Source organism: Theropithecus gelada, chromosome 11 (genome assembly GCF_003255815.1).
Source record: "Theropithecus gelada isolate Dixy chromosome 11, Tgel_1.0, whole genome shotgun sequence".
In the NCBI taxonomy this organism is placed as follows: domain Eukaryota; kingdom Metazoa; phylum Chordata; class Mammalia; order Primates; family Cercopithecidae; genus Theropithecus; species Theropithecus gelada.
In genome coordinates, this window is record NC_037679.1 from 91,031,558 (window position 1) to 91,055,077 (window position 23,520).

General features: G+C 52.3%; 1 protein-coding gene across 1 annotated transcript; it reads left to right on the forward strand.

The window, feature by feature from the left end:
- Nucleotides 1–423: 423 nt before the first annotated feature.
- PUS1 (pseudouridylate synthase 1) lies at nucleotides 424–19,395 on the forward strand. The gene is made up of 7 exons (XM_025402134.1): nucleotides 424–751; nucleotides 797–1,039; nucleotides 1,150–1,378; nucleotides 4,321–4,458; nucleotides 11,877–11,979; nucleotides 16,847–17,538; nucleotides 19,072–19,395. Exons 2-7 carry the CDS (start codon nucleotides 966–968, stop codon nucleotides 19,117–19,119), a joined length of 1,284 nt encoding a protein of 427 aa, XP_025257919.1. The 5' UTR covers nucleotides 424–751; nucleotides 797–965; the 3' UTR covers nucleotides 19,120–19,395.
- Nucleotides 19,396–23,520: the final 4,125 nt, after the last annotated feature.

The following is a 23,520-nucleotide window of genomic DNA, read 5'->3' on the forward strand; positions in this document are numbered from 1 at the left end:
CGCCCCAGCGTCTGTGGAACCGGGACGGGGCGCGGGGCTGAGGCCACACGAGGGCCGCACAGGGTGGGTGCCACTGAGGGTCTGGGGGCCGAGCCCGTGGGAGGGGACCCGGCAGCGGAGAGGAGCGGGGCCGGCGTGGGCTCGGAGTTTCCCCTGCTCCGCTGGGCGGGCGACAGCACCCAGGAGGCGGCGGCGGCGCGACCACTGCTCACACGTTTCGCCGCGCGGCCGCGGTGCCAGATGCGGGAGGGCCTCGTGTCCCGTCCCTGACACCCCCAATCCCCGCCCCCAACACCCCAAAATCCCCGCCCCCAACACCCTAATCTCCGCCCCCATCCCACCCCGCAAATCTCCCTCATCCCTGTCTCCGCCCCGCCACTTCTCCGGAAGACTTTTTGTCCCCGCTCGGCCGCCATCCAGCCGCTCGTTCCACTTCCGCCTTCGCCCACGTGGTCCGGCTCCGGCTCAGTCAGCCGCTTAGTGAGTGGGGCCTGACGCTAGGCGATCTTTTCTGGTCCCGACGCGGGTGGTCCGGGTCTCTTCGACTCCCGAGGAAAGCCCACTGGGCGGGGAGGGAGGTGAAGGGGCTGGGGAGGTCAGAGGTTAACCTGGGTGTCAGGGGACGTTGGAGTTTATCCGTCAGGGTCCCGGGGCGGTCTGGGGACAGCAGAGGCGGGGCTTGGGCGCGGGGCCCGAGGGGTCAGGGGTCAGCAGGAGCGAGGCTGGGGCATCAAGGTCCGAGAGGTCAGGGGCCAGCAGGAGCGGGCTTGCGGTGTGCGGGTCCGAGAGGTCAGAGGTTAGCTAGAGAGGGGTTGGGGCGCCGGGTTCCCGGAGGTCAGGGGTTAGCAGGAACAGGGCAGCAGCGTCAGGGTCCGAGAGGTTAGGGGTCGGCAGAGTTGGGGCTGGGACCCTGGGGGTCAGGGCTCGGGGGTCAGGGCGGGGTCGGGTTCGCTGGTAGCCTGCGCATGGGCCTCCAGCTTCGCGCGCTGTTGGGAGCCTGCGGACGGTGGACCCTGCGCCTGGGACCGCGTCCGTCCTGGTAATGACCGCGACGCCGGGCGACCCCGCCACGCCCGCCCAGCCCAGCCCAGCCCACCCCACCCCGCGCGGTGCCGACCGGACCCCCGCTCACGCTGCCCTTCTCCGCAGCTCGCCGCGCATGGCGGGGAACGCGGAGCCACCGCCCGCGGGATCCGCGCGCCCCCAGGATCGGAGGTCCCGCAGTTGCTGGGCCGGGGGTGCCCGCGTCTGGGAGGACGAAGAGCATCCGGCGAAGAAGGTCAAGAGCGATGGGGACGAGGAGCGGCGCGGGAAGCTGCCCAAGCGCAAGATCGTGCTGCTCATGGCCTACTCGGGCAAGGGCTACCACGGCATGCAGGTGTGGCCGCCCGGGAAGCGGCGGGTCCCGCGGGGCTTAGGTGCGGGTGCGGCCGCGGTGGAAGCGGTGGGTCCGGCTGGGTTTAGGTGCAGGCCCAAGCAGCTTTCACTGGTCCTGCTGCACGCGAGCTGCTGCCTTCCATCAGGCCCGGCCCTGCCGCTAACCACTGGGATCTGAGGCGGGGTTCACTTGCTGTGTGCTCGAGGCCTCGTCTTTAGGATGGGAGTGCTGACAGCACCTGCTAGATAGGGTGTGAAGATGAGCTAGGTGTACTGACGCTCATTGCTGAGAGCAGTGGACAGCGCGTTGCAGCTCAGAAGAGCCTGCCGTCGTGTGCGTTAAAGGGACAGAGCTAAGTATTAAAGTTGTGAGGATTCTCTCCTCGGCCCACTTCCTTTTCTGGAAAGTAGAGGGTGTGGATGCATTCAGGTAGGCGTATTTTTTTTTTTTTTTTTGAGGGATGGTCTTCCTTTGTGGCCCAGGCTGGAATGCAGTGGTGCATCCAGTGCTCGCTGCAGCCTCCACCTTCTGGGCTCAAGAGATCCTCCTACCTCAGCCTCCCAAGCATTGAGGACTGTAAGTGTCCTTGACCTCATGGCCCGAATACTTTTTTTTTTTTTTTTTTTGAGACGGAGTCTCGCTCTGTCGCCCCCAGTGGCGTGATCTCGGCTCACTGCAAGCTCCGCTTCCCAGGTTCACGCCATTCTCCCGCCTCAGCCTCCAGAGTAGCTGGGACTACAGGCGCCCGCCACCACGCCCAGCTAATTTCTTCTTTTTGTATTTTTAGTAGAGATGGGGTTTCACCGTGTTAGCCAGGATGGTCTCGATCTCCTGACTTCGTGATCCGCCTGCCTCGGCCTCCCAAAGTGCTGGGATTACAGGCTTGAGCCACCGCGTCCGGCCTAATTTTTTTTTAAAATTTACAGAAATGGGGTCTTGCTAAGTTTCTTATTATTTATGGGAATGGGGGCTCGCTGTGCTGCCCAGGCTGCTCTCGAACTCCTGGGCTCAAGCCATCCTCCTGCCTCAGCCTCCCCGTGTTGTGATTACAGGCATGAGCCACTGCGACTGGCCTCAGGTAGACGTTCCTTTTGTTCCTTTTTGTAATTAACACTGTGGCTTTGCCTGGCTCTGTGTTCTTTAAGCATCTTTTTTTTTTTTTTTTGAGACGGAGTCTCGCTCTGTCACCCAGGCTGGAGTGCAGTGGCCGGATCTCAGCTCACTGCAAGCTCCGCCTCCTGGGTTCACGCCATTCTCCTGCCTCAGCCTCCCGAGTAGCTGGGACTACAGGCGCCCGCCGCCACGCCCGGCTAAGTTTTTTTTTTGTATTTTTAGTAGAGACGGGGTTTCACCGTGTTAGCCAGGATGGTCTCGATCTCCTGACCTCGTGATCCGCCCGTCTCGGCCTCCCAAAGTGCTGGGATTACAGGCTTGAGCCACCGCGCCCGGCCTCTTTAAGCATCTTTAAGCTTATCCACAGAAGTTCGTGCAGTGCATGCAGTGTCTGACTGAAACAAAAGTTTAAGAAAATAATGCTTAACTTTGGCAGTTGTTGTAACAGCTTTTATGGCGAAAGTTACAAGTAATGGATTGCTTTTTTTTTTTGGAAAGAGAGTCTCGCTCTGTCGCCCAGGCTGGAGTGCAGTGGTGGGATTTTGGCTCACTGCAACTTCCACCTCCCGGGTTCCAGTGATTCTTGTGCCTCAGCCTCCCAAGTATTTGGGACTATAGGCGCCTGCCACCACGCCCGGCTAGTTTTTTATTTTTAGTAGAGACGGGGTTTCACCATGTTGGTCAGGCTGGCCTTGAACTCCTGATCTCAGATTATCCTCCTGCCTCCGTCTCCCAAAGTGCTGGAATTACAGGGGTGAACTACCGAGCCCAGCCAACCACTGTGCACTGCAATCTCTGCCTCCCAGATTCAAGTGATTCTCCTGTCTCAGCCTCTTGAGTAGCTGGAATTAAAAGCATACCTGACTAACTTTTATTTGTTTTTTTTTTGAGACAGCGTTTTCCTCTGTCGCCTAGGCTGGAGTGCAGTGGTGCACTATCGGTTCACTGCAGCTTCCACTTCCCAGGTTCAAGCGATTTCTCCTGTCTCAGGAGCCTGCCACCACGCCTGGCTACTTTTTGTATTTTTATTTATTTATTTATTTATTTATTTTATTTTATTTTTTGAGACGGAGTCTCGCTCTGTCGCCCAGGCTGGAGTGCAGTGGCCGGATCTCAGCTCACTGCAAGCTCCGCCTCCCGGGTTCACGCCATTCTCCTGCCTCAGCCTCCCGAGTAGCTGGGACTACAGGCGCCCGCCACATCGCCCGGCTAGTTTTTTGTATTTTTTTTTTTTTAGTAGAGACGGGGTTTCACCGTGTTAGCCAGGATGGTCTCGATCTCCTGACCTCGTGATCCGCCCGTCTCGGCCTCCCAGAGTGCTGGGATTACAGGCTTGAGCCACCGTGCCCGGCCTACTTTTTGTATTTTTAGTAGACACAGGGTTTCACCATGTGGGCTAGACTAGTCTCGAACTCCTGACCTCAGGTGATCCACCCGCCTTGGCCTCCCAAAGTGCTGGGATTACAGGTATGAGCCACTGTGCCTGGCCATGGATTACTTTATATCTGATGTTATATTGTTTAAGTATAGGTAGCACCCACGGCACTGATGTCATAACTGACAGATTGTGGAAGTAGGTGTGTACACAGGTTCAGTCAAACCTGCATTTTGATTCCATTCCACGCTACCCATCCCCTGGCGTGGAGCAGCCCAGGCTCAGGGCGAGTGAGCAGAATACAGGGTTTTCACATGAGCGTGGCAGCTCACACTTGTAATCTCAGCACTTCAGGCCAGAGGAGCGCTTGAGACCAGGAGTTTGAGACCAGCCTGGGCAACATGGCGACCCCCATCTGCAAAATATAAAACCTGTTTTTGTCTCCTTTTTCCAGAGGAATGTTGGGTCCTCACAATTCAAAACAATTGAAGATGACTTGGTGTCTGCCCTCGTCCGGTCAGGCTGTATTCCTGAAAATCATGGCGAGGACATGAGGAAAATGTCCTTCCAGCGCTGTGCCCGGACAGACAAGGTGGGTGACGGCCTTTTCTGCCCCGTCCCGGCTGATACGAGCAGCACCCGGCCCACTTTCCAGCTCAGTGTCCTGACTTGTTGTGCTGCTTCTGAGTACATATGATGTGCAAATCAAACTAGCCTACACCTTACGTAGGTGAGATGTCCAGGAGCCTGGGCAGCTCAGGTATAGCCGGATCTAGGTGCTTCCTGCCAGCGGGGCTCTGTGTTCTCTCTGGTCTTTGCTTTCTCTTGTGTTGATTCTGTTCTCAGGGACATACATTCCTATGTTGATTCTGTTCTCAGGGACATGCATTCCTGCAGGTGGCCCAGGGGCAGCCGCAACATCTGCCTTCGACCCTCCAATCAGGCTCACTCTGAGGCAAATGTGATTGTGTGGCTCCGAGGGCAGAGAGCCACACTTGTATGGTGCAGCATTCTCTTTTCTTTCCTTTTTTAGAGTCAGGGTCTCATTCTCTTGTCCAGGCTGGAGTGCAGTGGCACGATCCGGGCTCACTGCAGTCTCAAACTCCTGGGCTCAAGCAGTCCTCCTGCTTCAGCTTCCCGAGTAGCTGGGTGAATTGGTCTGTTTTCACGCTGTTATAAAGAACTGCCCAAGATTGGGCAATTTATAAAGAAAGAGGTTTAACTGACTCAGTGCCACATAGCTGGGGAGGCCTCAGGAACCTTGGATCATGGTGGCAGGCGTGAGAGAGTGAAGAGGGTAAGGGGAAGACCCCTTATAAAACCGTCAGATGTTGTGAGAACTCACTCACGGTTACGAGAACAGCATGGGGGAAACCGTGCGCATGATCCAGTCACCTCCCACCAGGTCTTCCCTAGACATATGGGGATTACCGTGCAACATGAGAATTGGCAGGGATACAGCAAACCATCTCACCGGAACGACAGGCACTCCACCATGCCTGGCTAAATTTTTTTTTTTTTTTAATACGAGGTCTTGCTATGCTGCCCAGGGGTCTCAAACTCCTGGGCTCTGGTGATTTTCCCACTTTGGCTTCCCAAAGTGCTGGGATTTACAGGCATGAACCACCACATCTGGCTTGAAATTAATAAATAATTCGCTGTATTATAAACTCAGTATATTCAGGATATCCTTATTTCAGCGTGTAATCCATATAAAAATCTCTTCATGGGATAAATGTAATACTGTTTTTGTGTGTGTGCTAAGTCCACACTCATCACATCTCCACCACCCTGGACCCGTTACATGGTCTCAGCTGCGTGGGGCTGGTGACCCAGCACTGACCCTTCAGAACCACAAGGCTGAGTTCCCGTTTCCGATGGGTTTGCACATCCACCCTGGACGCTGCTGCTGGCTGTGTGGCAGCACATGCCAAGTGGTCCTGTGACACCACATTGCTGTGCTTGGAACTGAACCATGGGATTGGATGTGGGCAGAGTGGCCCGCCACAGGGAATGGAGATGTCTTTAAGGAGGGACCCAGTGTAGGGTCCAGCCCTACAGGGCCTGTGGGTTTTCTTTCGTGTGCAGAGACGAGAGATCGTAGAAAAATAAAGACATGAGACAGAGAGATAGAAGGAAGGACAGCTGGGCCCAGGGGACCACTGCCACCAGTGTGTGGAGTCCGGTGGTGGTCCTGAATGCCCGGTGCACTGCTGTTTATTATATACAAGGCAAGGGGGCAGGGTAAGGGGTATGAGTCGTCTCAAGTGATGGATAAGGTCACACGAGTGACGTGTCCACGGGACGGGGGTCTTTCCCTTTGTGGTAGCTGAGGCGGAGAGGGGGACAGCATACATCAGCATCAGCATTTCTTCTATGCGCTTGTCAGAAAGATCAAAGACTTTAATGCTTTCACTAATTCTGCTACTGCTATCTTCTAAGAACTTAAAAGGAGGAGCCAGGTATACAGGCGGAACATGAACGTGACAAGGAGTGTGACCTTTGAAGCACAGCCCCACAGGAGACGTTGAAGCCTCCGCATGACGGCGGGCAGGCCTGGGTCATGTCAGGCCTCCCACGAGAGGTGCTGGAGCAGAGTGTTTTCTGACTGCCCCAGGGAAAGGGGAGACTCCCTTTCCCGGTCTGCTAAGTAGCAGGTGCCTTCCCAGGCACTGGCGCTACCACTAGACCAAGCAGCCCTTATCTGGGAGTGACCGAGGACTCACACTCTTGTCTTCTGGTCACCTCTCACAGTGTCCCTTCAGCTCCTGACTCTGTATGGCCTGGTTTTTCCTAGGTTATAATTATAGAACAGAGATTATTATAATAATAAAGAACAATACTACAAATATTGATATTATATATAATCATATCTGTATCCTATTTCTAGTATAACTTTTCTTATTCTAATTATTTTCTTTATTATACTGGAACAGCTCGTGCCTTCAGTCTCTCGCCTCGGCACCTGGGTGGCTTGCCGCCCGCAGCCCAACATTTGGCAGACAGGGACAGCACAGCTGGAGAGAACAGATAGCTTTTCTGTAGCATGTAGAAGGCATCAGTGAATGTGATACCTGTCATCCTTGCCTGTGAGAGTATCTGGCTCTAACATGGCTCTCAGGCTGCCTGAGGGCATTGGGGGTCTCTCAGAGACATAACTTTTTGCTGGTCAGGATCCCCAGGAATCTGAATAAAGCTATGGCTCTTGTTCCCACAAACACCTAGTTTCAAAGGCACACAGGTCCCTGGGGATCCATGGACGCATGCTGGAGCCATCGTGTAGAGGGGAGAACACAAGAGGGACCCACAAGTTCACTCCTAGTGGGTGATGCCTTTGATGGCCCAAGGTAGAGAGTTCTGTGGGTCTTACTATTTCCATTTTCTTTTTGATTCTCCATTTACAGCTCTCTGATTGTTTTTAGGGAAGAAGAAAGTAACAATTTGTTCAAGCTGATGAAGAGAGCATTTCAAAATAGGGTCCTTGTATTTATTTTTAGTTCTGCTGTTGTTAGAGAGAGAGTTTCGTTCTAATATGTTTTCTCACTTGCAATTGGAAAACCTGCAGAAGTAGATCCATGAGGCCGACGTGGTCGCACCCGAGTGCCCTGCCCTTCGGGTGAAAACAGTAACATCTTACAATTTTTATTATTTATTTGTTTATTTATTTTTGAGACAGTTTCACTCTTGTTGCCCAGGCTGAAGTGCAATGGCGGGATCTCAGCCCACCGCAACCTCCACCTCCCGGGTTCAAGCCATTCTTCTGCCTCAGCCTCTCAAATAGCTGGGACTACAGGCATGTGCCACCAAGCCTGGCTAATTTTGTATTTTTAGTAGAGATGGGGTTTCTCCATGTTGATCAGGCTGGTCTCGAACTCCTGACCTCAGGTGATCCGCCCTCCTCGGCCTCCCAAAGTGCTGGGATTGCAGGTGTGAGCCGCCACGCCCGGCCTATTATTTTTTTTTGTGTGTGTGTATTTCTGCTGTTTAACATTTTGTTTTTGTTTCAGATTTTAAAAATAGCTTTATTGAAATATAATTCACTCTTGGCCGGGCGCGGTGGCTCATGCCTGTAATCCCAGCACTTTGGGAGTCTGAGGCGGGCGGATCACTTGAGGTCAGGAATTTGAGACCAGCCTGGCCAACATGGAGAAACCATGTCTCTACTAAAAATACAAAATTAGCCGGGTGTGGTGGTGGGTGCCTGTAATCCCAACTACTCAGGAGGCCGAGGCAGGAGAATTGTGTGAACCTGGGAGGCGGAGGTTGCAGTGAGCCAAGATGGTGCACTCCAGCCTAGGTGACAGAGTGAGACTCCATCTCAAAAAAAAAAAGCAAAAAAAGAAATAGAATTCACTCTTATACAGTTGACCCATTGAAAGTGTACAGTTCAGGCCAGGCGTGGTGGCTTATGCCTGTAATCCCAGCACTTTGGGAGGCCAAGGCGGGTGGATCACCTGAGTTCAGGAGTTCGAGACCAGCCTGGTCAATATGGTAAAACCCCGTCTCTACTAAAAATACAAAAATTAGCCAGGTGTGGTGGCACACGCCTGTAATCCCAGCTACTCAGGAGGCTGAGGCAGGAGAATCGTTTGAATCCGAGAGGTGGAGGTTGCAGTGAGCTGAGATTGTGCCATTATACTCCAGCCTGAGCAACAAGAGTGAAACTTCATCTGAAAACAAAACAAAAAAACCTAAAAGAAAGTGTACGGTTCAAGCTGGGTGTGGTGGCTCACACCTGTAATCCCAGTACTTTGGGAGGCCAAAGTGGACGGATCACTTGAGGCCGGGAGTTCGAGACCAGCCTGGCCAACATGACAAAATCCCATCTCTACTAAAGATACAAAAATTAGCCAGGCGTGGTGAGTCACACCTGTAATCCCAGCTACTTGCGAGGCTGAGGCATGAGAATCTCTTGAACACGGAAGACGAAGGTGGCAGTGAGTCGAGATTGCATCACTGAGCTCCAGCCTGGCAAAAAAAAAAAAAAAGAAGAACAACGTATACAGTTCAGTGGTTCCAGTATATTCACAGAGCTGTGCAGCCATCACCACAGCCAGACATAGGCCATCCCAGAGATACCGGGTGTCCCTCTGCTGTTGTCCCTACCCCCCCAGGATGTTCCCGATATTCTCACTTCAACTTCTTGTCAGTACAAAGTGTTTGGCAATGAGATGTATTTTCTTTCCCTTTTTTGGCGCTAAGTCTTTGAAATCTGTTGTGTATTTACCTAAAGTCATCTTGTTTCAGAACAGCTCGTTTCCTTCTGTCACGTTCCATGTGTGGGTCTGGCCAGTGGAACATCTCAACAGTTTTACTCTCCAACTTTTTATTTTGAAAATTTCATACCTTCATAAAAGTCTTTTTTTTTTTTTTTTTTTTTTTGAGACGGAGTCTTGCTCTGTCGCCCAGGCTGGAGTGCAGTGGCCGGATCTCAGCTCACTGCAAGCTCCGCCTCCCGGATTCACGCCATTCTCCTGCCTCAGCCTCCCGAGTAGCTGTGACTACAGGCATCTGCCACCTTGCCTGGCTAGTTTTTTGTATTTTTTTAGTAGAGACGGGGTTTCAGCATGTTAGCCAGGATGCTCTCTATCTCCTGACCTCGTGATCCGTCCGTCTCCGCCTCCCAAAGTGCTGGGATTACAGGCTTGGGCCACCGCGCCTGGCCCATAAAAGTCTTAATGATAATACCGTGAGCACCCACATAGTCTTCCCAGATTCACCAAGGTTAGATTTTTACCATATTGGCATAGTTGTGTGTGTGTGTGTGTTTTAATTCATTTTATTTTTTGAGATGGAGTTTCACTCTTGTTGCCCAGGTTGGAGTCCAATGGCATGATCTCGGCTCACTGCAACCTCCACCTCCTGGGTTCAAGTGATTCTCCAGAGTCAGCCTCCCAAGTAGCTGGGATTGCAGGCGCCTGCCACCACTCCAGCTAATTTGTTGTATTTTTAGTAAAAACAGGGTTTCCCATGTTGGTAAGGCTGGTCTTGAACGACCGACTTCAGGTGATCCGCCTGCCCCGGCCTCCCAAAGTGCTAGGATTACAGGCGTGAGCCACCGTACCCGACCCGTTTTTTTTGTTTGTTTTCTTTTTATTTATCTTTCTTTACCTTTTTTGAGACAGAATCTTGCTGTGTTGCCCAGGCTGGTCTCGAACTCTTGGGCTCAAGCCATCTTCCCACCTTAGCCTCCCGAAGTACTGGGATAATGAATGAAAGCCACTGTGCCTGGCCTTTTTTTTTTTTTTTTTGAGACGGAGTCTCGCTCTGTCGCCCAGGCTGGAGTGCAGTGGCCGGATCTCAGCTCACTGCAAGCTCTGCCTCCCGGGTTCATGCCATTCTCCTGCCTCAGCCTCCTGAGTAGCTGGGACTACAGGCGCCCGCCACCTCGCCCGGCTAGTTTTTTGTATTTTTTAGTAGAGATGGGGTTTCACCGTGTTAGCCAGGATGGTCTCGATATCCTGACCTCGTGATCTGCCCGTCTCTGCCTCCCAAAGTGCTGGGATTACAGGTGTGAGCCACCGCGCCCAGCCGTATCTGGCCTTTTGTATCTTAAAATGGAACCATTTGAGAGTAAGTTGCAGACATCATCACCTTTTACCCTGAAACATCTTAACATGAGTCTCCTGGGGACTGTGACATCCTTCAGCAACCTCACACTATAAATTATTACGTGTGTGAAATTCAGCATTAATAGAGTACCACCCTCTGACATGTCTAAAGTTGGAAACTGTCTTTTCTGTTTTCTTTTTCTTCAGCTTCTTTGTGGCATGCCTTTATTTTTGTTAATTGGTCGGGGATCTAATCTAGGATCATTATTGGCATTCAGTTATCGTGTCTCTAGAGCTTCCTTTAATTGGAAGCGATCTCCTTGGCCCGGCATGGTTGCTCACGCCTGTAATCCCAGCACTTTATGAGACTGAGGTGGGAGGATCACTTGAGGACAGGAGTTCCAGACCAGTCTGGGCAACATAGCAAGACACTGTCTCTACAAAAAAATTTAAAAAACTCTCCAGACATTGTGGTGCCTGCCTGTAGTCTCAGCTACTTGGGAGGCTGGGGTGGGAGGATTGCTTGAACCTGGGAGGTCGAGGTTGCTGTGAGCCAAGATGGCAACACTGCATTCCAACCTGGGTGACAGACCAAACCTTGTCTCAAAAAGAACCCAACAAAAAATCTATAGAAACTTACTTTAAAAAAGAGGTATAATATACAACAGTAAAGCGTGCTAGTCTTAAGCATAAGCTTGATCAGTTTTTACCTGTGTACCCACTGCCTGTCCCCAGAAGGCCCCTCCCTTTCCCCCAGGGCCACTGCTGTTCTGACTCCAGTGGGGACCACCTCCTCACTCTGCCCTTGGATCTCAGTTGTATTTTCTCTTTTCCCCAATCCTTGGGAGTCATATCTTTTTTTTTTTTTTGAGGTAGAATCTGACCCTGTCACCCAGGCTGGCGTGCAGTGGCAGGATCTTGGCCCATTGCAACCTCCAACCTCCCAGGCTGACGTGATTCTCCCGCCTCAGCCTCCTGAGTAGCTGGGACTACAGGTGCGCGCTACAAAACCCTGCTAAGTTTTTGTATGTTTAGTAGAGATCAGGTTTCACCGTGTTGGCCAGGCTGGTCTCAAACTCCTGACCTCAGATGATCTGCTTGCCTCAGCCTCCCAAAGTGCTGGGATTACAGGCGTGAGCCACTGCGCCTGGGTGGGGGTCATGTCTTATGTGGGACTTTGCTTTCTGTCTGCACAGAGTCATATTTATGCTCCCTCATTTAATGTTTTCTCTTGGGCTTTGAATTCATTCGTAATAGTTTATTTTATAAGTGCTCCTGCACACACTCTGTTGGCCAATAGAGCTTTATTTTTATATCGGATGATTCCCTCCAGATGCGTTTCTAACAGCAGAATTCATGTGTGAAACAACACAAGGTCCGCATCGTCCTTCTGTCTCAGAGACCAGTGTGCAAGGCCTGAGGGACCCACCTTCCGTCGCCCGTTGTGCTTTCTTTACAGGGTGTGTCCGCAGCCGGCCAGGTGGTATCCCTGAAGGTGTGGCTGATTGACGACATTCTAGAAAAGATCAACAGCCACCTTCCCTCTCACATTCGGATCCTGGGTAAGTCTTGCAGTGCTGGCGGCCACACGCCCGGTTGTAGATGGTCTTGCAGAGACACGAGGCTATGCATGCTCTTGCCTTTTCCACCTGTCACTGATGCAGAAGTGTAGTCAGAGTTGCTTTGCAGCTGGTTCTGACCTTCTTCAGAAACAGGAGCAACTAGACAGGAGTAGAAGGCTTCTCATTTGCAGTGCTTGTGGCCACACGGGTGCCTTGTTTTTATCAAACACTGGATGTGAAAATCCAGGCCGGGCGCGGTGGCTCAAGCCTGTAATCCCAGCACTTTGGGAGGCCGAGGCGGGTGGATCACAAGGTCAGGAGATCGAGACTATCCTGGCTAACATGGTGAAACCCCGTCTCTACTAAAAATACAAAAAACTAGCCGGGCGCGGTAGCGGGCGCCTGTAGTCCCAGCTACTTGGGAGGCTGAGGCGGGAGAATGGCGTGAACCCCAGGGGCGGAGCTTGCAGTGAGCCGAGATCGCGCCACTGCACTCCAGCCTGGGAGACACAGTGAGACTCCGTCTCAAAAAAAAAAAAAAAAAAAAAAAAAAAGAAAATCCAAATTTGTGGTTAAAATGAACAGTTGTTCCCTTTTATGGCAGTACTGATAAATGGAATTTTTAGGCCTTCTTAAAATGGAACTCTCTGCCTTTTAAGTGGCAGGTACAGGTAACTTAACGTACATACATTGATTCCTTCATTGATTCATTTATTCTGTTTGTTTTTTGAGAGAGTCTCACTCTCACCCAGGCTGGAGTCCAGTGGTGTGATCATGGCTCACTGCAGCCTCCGCCTCCCAGGTTCAAGTGGTCCTCAGCCTCCTCAGTAACTGGAACTACAAGTGTGTGCCACCACGCTTAATTTTTGAGTTTGTAGAGATGGGGTCTCATTTTGTTGCCCAGGCTGGTCTTGAACTCCTGGACTCAAGGGATCCTCCTGCCTTGGCCTCCCAGAAGCCACTTATATTGAATGTATTGATAGGTGTGGCTGGGCGTGAATCTATCATCTTGCTCTGTTTTCTTTTCCTTTTTGTTTTGGTGTAATCCCAAGAAAACAGAACTGTTGTCTGCCTGACTGGTCTGCTTGGAGAAAGGTGTTTTTTTGAGACAGGGAGACAGGGTCTTGTTCTATAGCCCAGGCTGGAGTTGCGATCACAGTTCACTGTAGCATTGACCACCTGGGCTCATGCGATCCTCCCGCCTCAGCCTGCAAGCACACGCCACCTCAGCCGGCTAAATTTTAATTTTTTTGGTAGAGATGGGGTTTCGCCATGTTGCCCAGGCTGGTCTCAAACTCCTAGGCTCAATCAGTCTACCTGCCTCAGTCTTCCAAAGTGTTGGGATTACAGGCGTGAGCTGCTGTGCCCGGCCCACAGCCTGACTATTTTAAGATTCATCCATGCTGTTATGTATGTCAGCAGTCTGTTCCTTCTCATTGCTGCGGGGTGTTCCGTTCTGCGATGTATCACGGATTGTTTATACACAACCTGCTGATGACACTGGGTGATTTCCAGTTTTGGGCTGTTAGAAGTAAAGCCACTGTGAACATTTATGTATGAGTCATAAATAGGATTCAGTAATCCCTGTTGATTTTACCCACTGTTAAGTTTTTATTTTTACTTTTTTGTGATGGAGTCTTGTTCTGTTGCCCAGGCTGGAATGCAGTGGTGTGATCTCGGCTCACTGCAACCTCCACCTGCCTCCTGGGTTCAAGCGATTCTCCCACCTTGGCCTTCCCAGTAGCTGGGATTACAGGTACACACCACCACACCCGGCTAATTTTTGTATTTTTAGTAGAGATGGGGTTTTACCATGTTGGTCAGTCTGGTCTCAAACTCCTGACCTCAGGTGATCCACCCACCTCGGCCTCCCAAAGTGCTGGGATTATAGGTGTGAGCCACTGCACCCAGCAATAGCTTCATTTTTTATTAATTTTTTTTTTTTTTGAGATGGAGTTTCGCTCTTGTTGCCCAGGCTGGAGTACAATGGCGCGATCTTGGCTCACCACAACCTCCACCTCCCAGGTTCAAGTGATTCTCCTGCCTCAGCCTCCCGAGTAGCTGGGATTACAAGCATGTGCCACCACGCCCGGCTAATTTTGTCTTTTTAGTGAATACGGGGTTTCTCCATGTTGGTCAGGCTGGTCTTGAACTCTCGACCTCAGGTGATCCACCTGCCTTGACCTCCTGAAGTGCTGGGATTACCAGCAGCTGGGGATTACAGGCGTGAGCCACCACACCCGACAATAGTTTTATTTTTGTTATGCTGGGCTTCCTCTGCCTTCTGAGGATAATTTCCTCCTGAGAAACTTCCCATAGAATAAGTCCTCTGAAAGTTGCGTTTGAGTTCTCTTCCCATTCATTTGTATGGAAAATACTTGAGTATTCTGTAGATTAATCCCTATCATGCTCAACAGTGCCACATCTGTGCAGTTGTTGGGTAGTCGCTGTCACCCACACGCCGCGGTGCAGGCCAGCAGGGCCCTCCCCAGGTCTGCAGTGTGGCCATCTGCCGGCACTTTGCAGCCTTTCTTAGCAGTTACGTCTGGAACAACCAGAATTATGCTTGCAGCGCATCCTTGTGATGTTTAGTGTTTATGAAATGGAATCTTTAAAACCAAAAAAAACCAAAAAAGTCACTCAGAAACAAACATGACTGGAGACAAAAGCACGAGGCATGCGGTGCCAGCGGCCATGGGATCCATGTGACTAGCGACCCGGGCCGGGCAGGCTGTGTGGAGGCACCCCACTGCTTGTGAGGTCACAAGGCCCAGGCCAATCCTTGTAAATGGGAAACCATAGTTGGGTGTTAAATCAGACTCCTGGCTGGGTGCGGTATCCAACACCTGTAATCCCAGCATTGTGGGGGCTGAGGTGGGCGGATCACGAGGTCAGGAGTTCAACATGGTGAAACCCCATCTCTACCAAAAATACAAAAGTTAGCTGGGCTTGGTGGCAGGTGCCTGTAATCCCAGCTACTCAGGAGGCTGAGACAGGAGAATCACTTAAACTCGGGAGGCGGAGGTTGCAGTGAGCTGAGACTGCATCACTGTACTCCAGCTTGGGCAACAGAGTGAGACTCCATCTCAAAAAAAAAAAAAAAAAAAAAAATCAGACTCCTGAGGTGAGGTGGAATCCTAGCAGCCGGAGGGGCCTGCATGTCTCAGCCACAATGCAAGCTCCTGGAGGAGGTGTGCAGCCCAGCAGAGGCAAGTCCAGGCAGAGCTTTCTCCTCCTAGCCCCTGAAGTTGGTGCCCTCAGTGAGGGTTACTCTTCTAGAATTCTTCCATTTAAACATAGATGTCCTCAACAGATTGGATCCCCCTGCATGCAGGTCTTCATTTGTCTTTAATTTTTGCTTATTCAATATTCAACAAATACTCACTGAACACCTGTGGGGTGCTGCTAGCGCTCAAGGCATCTTGGAGGGGCCGTGCCCTCAGTTCTTGGAGACTTGTCCCTGACCTGCGGGGCTGCATCCTTTTTTATCCTGCGAATATTCTGGCATTTATTAGGTCAGCCTGCAGTTGCTGGAATTCTAAGGTGGTTTCCAGTGTTTTTTGTTGTTGCAAACAGTGCTGCCTGTATGGCCTTGTCTGTAGAATTAACGCGACTTCTGAGCTGGGGTTACACCCTTCCCCTACATCTGGGGTTTTATTCCAGGGTGCGCTGCGCCAGTTCACACTGGATCCTTTGCCAGCACTGGGTTTTAACACACCCTTTGTTTTTGTTGTTTGGATATGTGTTGAATTCCGAGATTAAGTACGCTACAGGTTTAGAGTTTAGTGCACAAAAGCCCAATTCCTTTGTTTTAACAATTTTTTTTGCTTTTATTATTATTATTATTATTATTATTATTTTTTGATGGAGTCTCGCTCTGTTGCCCGGGCTGGAGTGCAGTGGTATGGTCTCAGCTCACTGCAAGCTCCACCTCCCGGGTTCACACCATTCTCCTGCCTCAGCCTCCTGAGTAGCTGGGACTACAGGCACCTGCCACCACGCCCGGCTAATTTTCTGTATTTTTAGTAGAGATGGAGTTTCACCCTGTTAGCCAGGGTGGTCTTGATCTCCTGACCTCGTGATCTGCCCACCTCAGACTCCCGAAGTGCTGGGATTACAGGCGTGAGCCACCGCTCCTGGCGTATTGTTATTATTTTTTGAGACAGAGTCTCGCTCTGACGCACAGGCTGGAGTGCAGTGGTGCGATCTCAGCTCACTGCAACCTCCTCCTCATGGGTGCAAGCAATTCTCCTGCCTCAGCCTCCCGAGTAGCTGGGATTACAGGCGCCCGCCACCATGCCTGGCTAATTTTTGTATTTTTAATAGAGACGGGGTTTTGCCATGTTGCCCAGGCTGGTCTCAAACTCCTGACCTAGTGAGCCACCCGCCTTGGCCTCCCAAAGTGCTGGGATTACAGGCATGAGCCACTGCACCGTGCCTAGCTGCTTTTATTATTTTAAATTCATGCATAATAATTATATACACTTATGTACAATAATGTGTGATATTTCCAGTCATGTGTAATGATCAAATAGGGCAATTAGCATAAATAGATCCATCACTCCAAGCATTTATCATTTCTTTGTATTGGAGACGTTTTGTATCTTCTCGCTATTGGAAAATTACAATAAATGGTTGTAAATTCAGTCACTTTATAGAGCACTGCACCTGTCCCTCGTGTCCACTGTCCTCCTGTGCCTGTTCCCCAACCTGTGGCTGTCCCCTCCCCAGAGAAGCCGATGCTTGCTGGAGCTTGGTTGGTGCTCTGGGTGAGGAGACGCTGGGGCTCACGCTGTGCTCAGGCTGCTCCCTGGTCATCCAGGCACTTCTCACCTGCCTCTCTCCTCACTGGTCACCTCTCTCCTAGGACTGAAGCGGGTCACAGGCGGGTTTAACTCCAAGAACAGATGTGATGCCAGGACCTATTGCTACCTGCTGCCCACGTTTGCCTTTGCGCACAAGGACCGGGACGTGCAGGATGAGACCTACCGCCTGAGCGCCGAGACGCTGCAGCAGGTCAACAGGCTCCTGGCCTGCTACAAGGGCACGCACAACTTCCACAATTTCACCTCGCAGAAGGGGCCACAGGAGCCCAGCGCCCGCCGCTACATCCTGGAGATGTACTGCGAGGAACCCTTTGTGCGGGAGGGCCTGGAGTTCGCAGTGATCAGGGTGAAGGGCCAGAGCTTCATGATGCATCAGATCCGGAAGATGGTTGGCCTGGTGGTGGCCATTGTGAAGGGTTATGCCCCTGAGAGTGTGCTGGAACGCAGCTGGGGCACAGAGAAGGTGGACGTGCCCAAGGCGCCGGGACTTGGCCTGGTCCTGGAGAGGGTGCACTTCGAGAAGTACAACCAGCGCTTTGGCAACGATGGGCTGCATGAGCCGCTGGACTGGGTGCAGGAGGAGGGCAAGGTCGCAGCCTTCAAGGAGGAGCACATCTACCCCACCATCATCGGCACTGAGCGAGATGAACGCTCCATGGCCCAGTGGCTGAGCACCCTGCCCGTCCACAACTTCAGTGCCACCGCTCTCACGGCAGCTGGCACAGGCGCCAAGGTAGGGGCACAGTCCCAGCAGTGCTCAGCACAGGCCCACATTGTTCCCATTGTACAGAGGAGGGAGCCGAGGCACAGAGAAGTGTGTCACTTCCCCCAAGGCCACACAGCAGCTGCAGGAGCAGGGCCAGGCGGTCTTGAGATGTTCCTTGTGTGCCTGCCTGCGCCACCCGCTTGCTCCACCACCAGGTGCTTTTCGACTCTGGGAGGGCCACCCCGGGTCAGGCTTGCTGCCGGCACGCCTACTATGGACCTGGCACGGAGCGTAATCAGCGGCTAGACAGCTGCGGACTGTAGCTTAGAACTGGAACATACGGGATTTTACGTGTAGGAGCTAAAAGCTAAGTGAATGAAATTGTCATTCTCAGTTCTTTGCTCTGGGGTGAGAGATGTCCCCAAAACCCGAGTTCTTTCTTTTTTTTTTTTTTTGACACAGAGTCTCGCTCTGTTGCCCAGGCTGGAGCGCAGTGGTGCGATCTTGGCTCACTGCAAGCCCTGCCTCCTGGGTTCACATTCTCCTGCCTCAGCCTCCCTAGTAGCTGGGACTACAGGTGCCCACCAGCACTCCCGGCTAATTTTTTGTATTTTCAGTAGAGATGGGGTTTCACTGTGTTAGTCAGGATGGTCTTGAACTCCTGACCTTGTGATCCACCCACCTCAGCCTCCCAAAGTGCCGGGATTCCAGGTGTGAGCCGCCGCAGTCGGCCAGCCTGAGTTCTTTCATGGTGGCCCAGTGAGGTTTCAAAGGGTGACATTCCCAGGCAGGGCTCAGGGAGATTCTTCGTGTCCCGGTATCTGTGAAAACAGTCCTTCCTGCATACCTGGGTGGCAAATTCAGTGTGTGCAGGCCCCAGGGAGGTAGGGTGGGCAGGCGAGGGGCCAGGCACCTGGCGAGCCGTCCTATAGATGGGGCAGTGAGAGGCCCCCAGTCCGGGGACGGCAGGGAGAAGGGGGCCAGCAGTGGCCAGGAGCCCTCGTTTCATCTGAAGGGGATACTCGTGGCTCAGTGGCAGCTGGTGGTGGCCATGTTGGAATGTGACAGTGACCGCATGCTTAAATGTTGTCGAGGGAAACCAGCGTTGCACACTGGTATGGGAAATCTTCCCCTTTTTAAGTGCTGGTAGTTAATTTTTCCCAAGCCCAGTGCAGGCTAAATACAGCGCAGGTGCCAATTTGGCCTGGGCCAGTGGATTGCTGTTGGCACCACTGATGACAGAGGCACATATACTTCCGAGGCACCTGCATTTGTTGAGCTTCCAATGGCTCCATATTATTTTCTGCTGTGGTCAGTGCAGCCTGTGAGAATGTGAAGGAGCCCAACAAAGGCCGCTCTAGTGTCCCCAGCCCTTGCCTTTCCCTGCGCAGGTTCCTGACCTGGTTAAGAGATGACCGAGAACAAACGCCAGCCTCTGCCCCGATGAGGGAATGGTGGGGGCAGGGCTCCTGTGCCGAGCCTGTCATGGGCACCTCCGGGCATTCAGGAGCAGTGGGGAGAGTGCTTGCCTCTCATTCTCCATGTGCTCTTCTTCTGCAGGTGCCCAGTCCCCTGGGAGGCAGCGAAGGGGACGGAGACACCAACTGAGGCGGTGGGAGCTGCCCATCAGAGTGCCTCTGAGCAGCTCACAGTGTGTGCCCAGGCGTGCCATCCCTGTGGGCAGCAAGAAGCTGGGATTGCTGCAGCCATGTTTTCCCAGCCATGAGAACCATGGTTTCTCAGGGCTGCCTGGCAGATGTGGCCTGGCGTTGTAACCTCAGGACCTTTCCTTGTAGGGACAGCCTTTCTCGAATCTATTTTCAGCTCTTGCATTGCACAGATGAACCTCAGCATGTAAATAACTATTTTTTTAAAGAAGTGATTTTCTTATTAAACAAGTACAAATTTTGCTTAGTCAGTCCTTCGTTTGCCTTTTTCTTAGTCTTTTTTTACATTTTTTTCATTCAGAGAGATGAGCAGAGCATGTTATCCTGTTGAGAACAGGCCTGAGGCAGGCCCGGGAGGTTGCTCAGCCTGTAATCCCAGCACTTTGGGAGGCTGAGGTAGGCAGATCGCTTGAGTACAGGAGTTCCAGACCAGCCTGGGTAAAATGGTGAAACCGCATCTCTGCAAAAAATTAACTGGGCATGGCGGCGTGCCCTGTAGTTCAGCTGCTCAGGAGGCTGAGGCGGGAGGATTGCCTGAGTCTGGGGAAGTCGACGCTGTCCTGATCGCCACTGCACTAACAAAAAACAACAAAAAAACCGGCCAGGCACGGTGGCTCATGCCTGTAATCCCAACACTTCGGGAGGCCGAGGTGGGCGGACCACTTGAGGTTGGGAGTTCGAGACCCGCTTGACCGGCATGGAGAAACCCTGTCTCTACTAAAAATAAAAAATTAGCTGGGCATGGTGATGGGCGCCTGTAATCCCAGCTACTCGGGAGGCTGAGGCAGGAGAATCACTTGAACCCGGGAGGTGGAGATTACAGTGAGCCTAGATCGGCCACTGCACTCCAGCCTGGGTGACACAGCAAGACTCCATCTGAAAAAAAACGTAGCCTGCGCTCTGTGGGGTGGGGCCCTGAGGCAGGTCTGTGGGGAGCACTGGAGCAGGGGCCGCGCCGACCCGCCGCACCCCTGAGAGGGGTGGTATCCCCGGGCTCCTCTTCCTAGACAGCCCCGTGCATGCAACCTTTGCGCTGGTTGCAGGTCGGGACTCGCCTCAGCACTGCCCCGGTGCCAGGCGGGTGAGGGCTGGGGCAGAGGGCAGAAGGAAGGGGCGTGTTGCAGAACAGGCCCCTAGTGGAGCTTTCTGGAAGACCCCACCAGCGGCTTCTTCACGTCATTGGTCACAGGTGTGTCCAGGGGCCGTTCGTAGCTGCAAGGGAGGCTGGGGATGACTGCTTTGGAACTGGCGCTCAGGGCAGAACAAAACACATTGCATTAGCTAGGAGCAGGGGATCCTCGGCGGCGGGCTGCTAGGAGCCCACGGAGGGGCTCAGCGCGGGAAGTGCTGTGCAGACGGGCGGCCTCCCAGCCTGCAGCCCCCGGGCGCACTTGAGCAGCGAGCGAGCACATGCAACTAATGGACATGCGCCTGACGTCCCGACAACGCATGTGGCTCATGCGCAGGCGCCTGTCGCCCCAGCAGTGCGAGAGTGATGCACGCGCATGTGCCCGTGACGCGGTGGACACCGTGGGTGAGAAGTGGGGCAGGACAGGTGGGCAGTGAGCTCCGAGGGCGTGGGGTGTGCAGGGGAGCGGAGCCGGTTTTAGGGATTTTGGCCAGAGGAGCAGTGGGGCTCACCGCTTTGGGAGCCAGGGAGTGCAGGGGTGAGGCCCACTGGGCTTTGGGTTTGAGGGACGGATGAGCTGGGCCGTTAACTGGAATGGAGATAGGGAAAGGAATGGGTTTGGAGAACTAGCAGGAGCTTGGTTCTAAGCATGTTAATTTTACCTGGGATAGACAGGACTTTATTTTTTATTTTTATTTTTTTATTTTTTTATTTTTTATTTTTATTTTTATTTTTTTTTTGAGACGGAGTCTCGCTCTGTCACCCAGGCTGGAGTGCAGTGGCCGGATCTCAGCTCACTGCAAGCTCCGCCTCCCGGGTTCACGCCATTCTCCTGCCTCAGCCTCCCGAGTAGCTGGGACTACAGGCGCCCGCCACCTCGCCCGGCTAGTTTTTTTTTTGTATTTTTTAGTAGAGACGGGGTTTCACCGTGTTAACCAGGACGGTCTCGATCTCCTGACCTCGTGATCCGCCCGTCTCGGCCTCCCAAAGTGCTGGGATTACAGGCTTGAGCCACCGCGCCCGGCCTATTTTTATTTTTTTTGAGAGGGAGTCTCACTCTATTGTCCAGGCTGGAGTGCAGTGGCGTGATCTGGGCTCACTGCAACCTCCGCCTCCCAGGCTCAAGCGAGTCTCCTGCCTCGGCCTCCAGAGTAGCTGGGATTACAGGCACCTGCCACCACGCCCGGCTGATTTTTGTATTTTTGGTAGACGCTGGGTTTCACCACGTTGGCCAGGCTGGTCTCGGACTCCTAAGCTCAGGTGATCCATCCACCTTGGCCTCCCAAAGTGCCGGGATTACAGGCGTGAGCCACCACGCCTAGCCTGGGTGACCCATTTAAATCACCTTTGATGATACGGGGATGTGTGACATTTTAAAGTAATATGTATACATGGAAGGAAATAAAAAAAGTATAAAAAAGGGAAGTTGCCTTTCATTCTCTAATTCCCAGTATCCCTGTCCGGAGCCCACTGCTCTCACCAGTGCCCTGTGGCTTCTTCTGGAGAGTTCTGTGTATATATAAGCATGCCTGAGCCTTTGCAAGGATGATAATGCATCTTGAACAAACACGGGATATTTTCACTGCTCTGTGGTAGCCAGAAGGTTTCTTTCTCTTTTTCTTTTTTTCTATTTTGAGATAAGGTCTTGTTCTGTAGTCCAGGCTGGAGTGCAGTGGTGCGATCATAGCTCAGTACAGCCTCCACCTCCTGGGCTCAAGCGATCCTCCAGCATCCCAAGCACCTGGGACTACAGGCACACCACCATGCCAGGCTAATTTAAAAAAAAATAAATTGGCCGGATGCGGTGGCCCAACGCCTGTAATCCCAGCACTTTGGGAGGCCGAGGTGGGCGGATCACGAGGTCAGGAGATCGAGACCATCCTGGCTAACACGGTGAAACCCCATCTCTATTAAAAACACAAAAAATTAGCTGGGCTTAATGGCAGACCCAGCTACTTGGGAGGCCGAAGCAGGAGAATCACTTGAACCCAGGAGGTGGATGTTGCAGTGAGCCGAGTTTGTGCCACTGCACTCCAGTGTGGGTGACAGAGCGAGACTCTGTCTCAAAAAAAAAATTTTTTTTGTTTAAGAGACAGGGTCTTGCTATGTTGCACAGGTGGTCTCAAACTCCTGGCCTCAAGTGATCCTCCTGCCTCAACTTTTCAATGTGCTGGGATCGTCGGTGTGAACCACTGTACCTGGCCCAAAGATTTCTTAAGATGCAAAAAGTAAAAGAAAAAAAAGTGATAAATTTATTTTCACCAAAATTAATAGCTTCTCATTGAAACAGCCAGTCTGAAAAATTCGCGGAACCCATCATTTCACTTACCCGCACTCAGTATTTCTTTTTTTTTTTTTTTTTTGAGACGGAGTCTCGCTGTGTCTCCCAGGCTGGAGTGCAGTGGCCTGATCTCGGCTCACTGCAAGCTCCGCCTCCCGGGTTCACGCCATTCTCCCGCCTCAGCCTCCCAAGTAGCTGGGACTACAGGCGCCCGCCACCTCGCCCGGCTAGTTTTTTGTATTTTTAGTAGAGACGGGGTTTCACCATGTTAGCCAGGATAGTCTCGATCTCCTGACCTCGTGATCCTGACCTCGTGATCCACCCGCCTCGGCCTCCCAAAGTACTGGGATTACAGGCTTGAGCCACCGCGCCCGGCCCGCACTCAGTATTTCATGCCTGGGGGTGAAGCAGGAAGTCCTAAGGTGGGGAGGTGCAGTATGGTTTTCTCAGTGTAAGTGAGCGAGGATGGAAACCGTTGTGTTGTGGTGCTCTGTGTTGCCACTGGGCAGCACCACGTGTTACTTGTGTCCTGAATCCTGCACTGATGACTGAGTCAACACTTCACATTACCGACCCCTCTTTTCTCCTTCGGCTGCTTCATTCTGACTGCCTCTGCCTGGATTCCATAGTTCACCACTTCCAGGATTCTGTGCCTCCTTGAGACGGTACCTTGCCATGAAAGCCCCTACCCGTGGTTTTACTCAACTGCTGGCCTTCCTTTTTTTTTTTTTTTTTTTGTAATGGTGCTCTGTCACCCAGGCTGGAGTGCAGTGTTGCGATCTCGGCTCACCACAACCTCCAGCTCCTGGGCTCAAGTGATTCTTGTGGCTCAGCCTCCTGAATCACTGGGACTACAGGCGCCATCATGACCTGCTAATTTTTGTTTTTGTTTTTGTTTTTTTTTTTTGAGATGGAGTCTTGCTCTGTCACCC

What these genes read in the sequence shown, in the direction of transcription:
- PUS1 (XM_025402134.1), top strand. Translation starts at nt 966, where the DNA reads ATGGGCCTCCAGCTTCGCGCGCTGTTGGGAGCCTGCGGACGGTGGACC. An exon ending in AGGGCTACCACGGCATGCAG is followed by an intron (nt 1,379 to 4,320) that starts GTGTGGCCGCCC and finishes TCCTTTTTCCAG; the next exon opens with AGGAATGTTGGGTCCTCACA. An exon ending in CTCTCACATTCGGATCCTGG is followed by an intron (nt 11,980 to 16,846) that starts GTAAGTCTTGCA and finishes CCTCTCTCCTAG; the next exon opens with GACTGAAGCGGGTCACAGGC.